This window comes from Rhipicephalus microplus, chromosome 1 (assembly GCF_043290135.1).
Source record: "Rhipicephalus microplus isolate Deutch F79 chromosome 1, USDA_Rmic, whole genome shotgun sequence".
NCBI lineage: Eukaryota > Metazoa > Arthropoda > Arachnida > Ixodida > Ixodidae > Rhipicephalus > Rhipicephalus microplus.
Window position 1 is genome coordinate 266,157,849 of NC_134700.1, and position 6,000 is coordinate 266,163,848.

At 45.5% G+C, this 6,000-nt stretch overlaps 1 protein-coding gene across 1 annotated transcript in view; it reads right to left on the reverse strand.

Annotated features, from left to right (window-relative positions):
- LOC119160135 (uncharacterized) overlaps positions 1-3,268 on the reverse strand; it is a 65,593-nt gene extending 62,325 nt beyond the window's left edge. The window contains exon 1 of the mRNA XM_037412848.2: positions 3,055-3,268. Within this exon, the coding sequence (XP_037268745.2) occupies positions 3,055-3,160 (106 nt within the window). The 5' untranslated portion in view covers positions 3,161-3,268. The remainder of the gene's footprint in view (positions 1-3,054) is intronic.
- Positions 3,269-6,000: the final 2,732 nt, after the last annotated feature.

The following is a 6,000-nucleotide window of genomic DNA, read 5'->3' on the forward strand; positions in this document are numbered from 1 at the left end:
TTGTATTTTTATTTATTTTACCCTCAATCGCACATAGCTTTACATAGGGGAGTGGGATACACACACACACACACACACACACACACACACACACACGCACACGCGCACACACACGCACACGCACACACATAGTAACATCAAGATAATAAAGATTACAAGACATGAAAATTTGATGTTAGGCAATACACTTAATGTACGTGTATCATCAGAAACATTCGAAATCCTATTTACTTTCTTTAAGCTTTAGAAATGGAGATGAAAAAAATTCTCGAAAGGGTAACATAGGCGTGAGTGGGTGTCTATATTGGGAAAAGAAGGGGGGGGGGGACAAAAAATAGAAACATCTATTGTCCACCTCCATAAACTACACGAAAAGAAGTTTCAACTTAAAGGTAGTTTATTGTATGTTCACTAGAGTATGGAATCTGTGTACTTGTATCAGTAACCGCACCGGCCCATGAAACATGCCGTTCAAGTCAGAAGTGCCGCTGTCGACATACCATCGCGAGATTAGGTTCTCCACTCCGAGCAAACAAGCGCGCGTTCTCTTCTAGGATAATGCGTGGTTATGTCCAAGAGCGCGCCGGCGATAAAGTGTTTGCCTGGTGGACACGTCAGGCGGCATTTTTTTTTTTCAGCAGAAGGCGGATACAGCAGGCGCTCCATATATGGTCAGAGCATGACTATATTACTGAGTCACAAACTCATCGAATATCTTTGTCACGAGTCACTCGCGTATATCTGTTAACCGTCACCAAATCTGTAGATAGCTAAAATCGTGTTGGCTCCCCCAAAGAGTTACGTACAGGGCAATGACTCGTCAATAATCGTTTTTGAAGCCACACGCCGATATTACACTGCAATATTTCTGGCAGTCTGCCACCTTGATTAGCATCAGTGGCATTATTTCTCGTAGCGCATTCGGGAAACGTTTCAAAATATACTCGCAGCTTATATTTGAAACATCTGCGTGCGCCTGATAGCAGGTCTATAGTCTAGTTAGACGTCGTGCAAATCGCCCGCATGTTTGCTGTCTTTCTGTGATGCAAGATAAATGTTGAAATTATATGGTAATGTATGAACTATCTGGTTCATGCTATGCTATACAGCCATGCTGTGTAAGGAAATAGAGAGAGAGGCGGACAGACAGCTATGCGGTTCTGTCATTGAACATTGCGAGGTTGTGCTCGAGTATACATCAGACCGGATTAAATGGTGGGCGAAGCATTTGGCACGTGCTTGTCGCGTTTGCAGTGCTAAACTTCTTTTTCTCGGCTTAATATCACTGCATTCGGGATTGATTCTCTCGCTCGGTACTCCTTACAGAGAGTTTGAACGAAATAAGCGGAATTTGAAGGGCTATATATATATTGTTTTGTTCGACACAACAATATTGAGAAGTAGCAGATCATCAAGCCCCGGAAAGTGTTGGGAAGGAAGGGATGAACAGGAGAGAACGGAAATGCAGGGATGTTACAACCAGTCTAGAAGTTATCTGTGGTTACTGAGACATAAATGTGAAGAAGTGGACGAAAAGCTAACTTGTCACAGGAAGAGACGGAGCCTGCAACCTTCTAGCCCGATGCTTTATCGATTGAGCTACGGTGGTGGTCATCTTACCGAATATACTTCATCGGGCATGCCTGCTGTCAGTCTCTCCCCCACCCTTTTTTCTTTTCCCTTTCTTTCCTCTTTCTCGTCTTTCTTCAGTCTCTCCCCCACCCTTTTTTTTCTTTTCCCTCTCTTCCCTCTTGCTCGTCTTTCTTGTCCCCTTCCCTAATCCCCCCTGTGTAGGGTAGCCAACGGGATGTCTTTCTAGTCAACCTCCCTGCCTTCTCCCTTTTGTTGCTTCCTCCTCCTCCCTGTGTATTTAAACTTAAGACCGTTAATCAGCGCTGCTCGTAGCCATAGCGGCGAGTGTGGTACAATATCCTTGTTTTTTAAGTTTTTTATTCAACGCGACTGCGTTACTTGGCTACGCTAGCGTAAAAAGCGTGATCACCGGGAGTTCGGAAGACCCGAGCGCCGAGAACACGTGGCTTCTCCCAGCGGAACTTATCGACGCTGGCGGAAAGGGCAACTGTAGCCGCGAGTGACGTGAGCGGACAGGCCTATTCAGGGGAGAATGTAGGCTGGGAAAGGAGTGGAGAAATTTTGTCGGCGATGCACAGTGGTTCAAGACACCCCGAAATGTTTAATTTTACTTGCCTACATGTACACGCGCACACACAAACTTTCTTCGCCCGGAAAAAGAATTTCCCGCTAACTCCCGCCGAAGAAGTCCCGATCATCGTGGTATCGTCTCAAAGGGTTCGAGCGTGCCATAGTGCACCGTATCAATCGGCTTTCAATTTCGATGGAGGAAGCGTTGAGGTCGCTTCCACAACTGGAGCAAGTCTAATGTGGCCATCGGCAGGAGACTGGTCGGCGTCCACGGAAGAAAAATTCGGTGACATATATTTAATGCAGTTTTTATTGCCGTCCGCGATACGACGTGGAAGCAGGCGATATTGGCTGTTGCTGTCACTTGAACTATCATCGCGAAATTGATGACAGGTGCTTATCTCGGTTTCGTTGATGGGAAAGACAGTTGGACGCTGTTTTACGATAGCAACTACGTGTGCACTGTGGCACGCGCGATCGCTAATGAGAATTTACGTACTACCACTCGTCGCTACAATCACCCCTAATCAAAACATACATGAAATGCTTGTACACATTTCAAATTATAGAACAGTCAATTTTTACTCTTTCTGGAAATGTCTCAGACTAACTAGTCTTTTGGCATCTTGTCATACAACGCGTAGATATTCTGAAGACCGCAAGCGATCAACAACCGCGCTCCATGAGTTTTCATAGAAAGCAGAGAGTATGATTTACATCAATACATAGTCATTGTCCCGTACCGAGCCTCCGTAGGCATTGAAACAGTTAGTCGATAAACTGAACTGAATGAATACGATGAAACCGCATGTGGTTACTGAAACAGATGAGTCGAATGCAGCATCCCATCAAGCGAGTGCCCGTGCATCACCTATTCCTTTTCAAACTCACCACGTGATTCGGACGTGTCGTCGTCGTCACCGCCGAAGGTTGCTGACGTCACCAAGTGCAGTGCACAGCAGAGAATGAGGGCGGCCACCAGAACGAGCTCGCGCATTGTTTTCGGCGCTGTCAATCACACTCGTGACTCAAGCTGCCCCGCTGTGCGCTGGCGATCTAGCTACCGAAACCCTTCCTGCACGGACACGATCCGATGTGACGCCGCTACGGCCGAGCCAGCTTTGAAAAAGTGCGGGCTCCTTTCTCTCCTCCCCAGTGATGGTCGCGAGCGGAGAGGGCGGGGCAAAGTCGCTACGTAACGATTCACGTGACCCCCATTCTCCAATCGCGCGCGCGCGCTATTCGCGAGGGAAAGGGGGTGCAAACTTCTTTTTTTACACCTATTCGGGGTCCCCGTTTCAGATTGGCATTCTTTTCCCTCCTCAAGCTGTTCTTGTCAGTGAACCCTTCCAATGATACCTGATGATGATTTGTGTGGTTTAACGTCCCAAAACCACCATATGATTATGAGAGACGCCGTAGTGGAGGGCTCCGGAAATTTTGACCACCTGGGGTTCTTTAACGTGCGCCCAAATCTGCGCACACGGGCCTACGACATTTCCGCCTCCATCGGAAATGCAGCCGCCGCAGCCGGGATTTGAATTCCAATGATAACCTACCTGTTCGCTTCGAAGAACTCTGGTAAACATGTGGTATTGTGGGTGTATCGTAGCTTGCTTACTTGTTCGATTTTTTTTCCCTCCATTTCTTACTGGGCTTCTCTTTTCTTTTTCTTTTTCAGGTAAAAACATTCTTGCCCTGTAGACGACGCAACACAGGGAAAGTTGGAAAGCAGGACCCATTTTCGAAAATTAGCATTATTTTAGCAGAATAGGTATAACAATTTGAGGCTAGAAATGTTATTTGAAGGAAGCTGGCTTGCGGTGACTATCTCTCGCGAAACAAAATGTTTGTGAAAGTGGTCTCAGTATTAGGGAGGTTTACATACATTCTGCAGTGCGTTTCACGCAAAAAAAAGTGAAGCTGAGGATTGCCATTGAATAAAATTTATATCAGTGTCGAAAAGTTGAAATGCAAGCAGGCCGATAATTTCGTAGCCTACAGTTATGTGCAATGCCTTTTGGATTTACTCACGCTCAACTAAGTACCGAAAAAATTTTGAGAACTATTCATGCCAGCTCTGGGGAATCTATTTGCGTCTCTTTTGAATCGAAAGACAAAAATGATTTTCTATGACGTCATCATATTTGCGTCTTAGTTGCCATCATCAAATTTCACGACATCAAGTTGCGCATGTACTGCGTTCAGCAAAGATGCGACAGGTTCGTTTGGGCACAGCTATCAGGTATATTTTTCACACGCCGGTTAATAAAGCTGCAAAAGAAAACGCAGAAGCGCAAATCAGACGAGTGAATGCTCTGCTACCACATGCTATGACTCGAGAAGTCGGTGTAACGAAGAGGCCCCGAGGGAGTACACAAAGAACATTATAGCGAAAAATTATAGATGCCTACAGACACCACAAAGAGAACGAAGAATCACTGGGAAGTAGCGTCACTCGTAGCTGATTTTTCAGTCGCAAATCAGTGGTCAGGGACTCTCTTTCCCTATGCTTCTTGAATCTTCAGTGGGGTTCATGCGTGTACAATTCACCCCAATAATGTTGAACCAATTAGCCCACCAACAGGTACTCCTTCTCACAAAAGAACCACGCCGAGTAAGACTATGTTTACGATCATTGGGCCCGGTGTTCCTCTAAAATTGTCGTAGCGCGCGAGGCAATATGAAAGGTATCTCTAGGGTCAAAAAAACTTCTGTTCCAGAAAAAGTGCTACTCATTCGCGCATCCAGGAGAAAGGGTAGGTGTCAGCTCTCGCCCTCTTCCCTCCTCGAAATTCTCAGTTTTTCGTTTGGCTGTATATGTAGAATCACTCATACGAACGCCCGGACGAACGTGCATGAAGTATCGTTGAGCCCCACTTCCTCTTAAAAAAAAAAATTCTGGCAACGCCCCCAGTTCAACTATAACGTTCAGTAGGCTTAGTGCGGTCTGTAAGGATGAGTGCACGGGCTGCGATTGGCCCGCGAGAACTTCGGAGCGGAGAAGGAGAGGTAGAGAATGACGCGAGTAAGGGGAATTCAGGTATGAGAGAGAAGAGGAGTCCTTTTTTTTTTTTCAAATATTTACGCCCCAGAAAGTCGGCTGTGGGTCTGGGTCACTGGGTCAAGCCTAGGTGAGCTTCGCTGCAATATAACCCAATTTGTGCCTCCGCCGTCCCTTCGTGCTGCTATACCCACATATGTTCGCTCTTGCTACTTTTCTTCGCCTATATTCTTCCGGCCATGGTGACTGTAAACTTCTCAAAGGGCGCATGAGGCGCATGTTTTTTTTTCTGTATACAATTGTTTTTAACAAATTTGACTCAACCGATATTTTCTGTTTCCCTCTGAAAGATGAGATGTCAATGCAAACACCTGTGAAATAACAAGCGATCGAGTACTCACGTCGGCGTGAGCTCCCGTTCGCATTTCACACAAGCCGAAAACAAAGTTCATTTGACCCCACTTATTGCGCTTTTTTTTTTTTAAATGAGTCGTCACGGTAGTTTCCGTTACATTAAGCAATACAGTGGAATTCTTCACAATATATAATTCCGTAGATGTACAATGCATTGAGACTTTATTTCGCGAGTTGTGTTTGCTATTCACTGGTTGCCTTCGTGAATGGAGTTATCAACGTCACAATCGACTTGCATTTCCTTATGTCAACAACTATGGGCTATGAACATTGTATAGCCGAAGGTCTTTAAAGGTTTTGTCCTGTCGATTGTGAAGGTGATTTTCGAGGTCGAGCCAGGCCTAGCGTTTCTCTATCTATCTATCTATCTATCTATCTATCTATCTATCTATCTATCTATCTATCTATCTATCTATCTA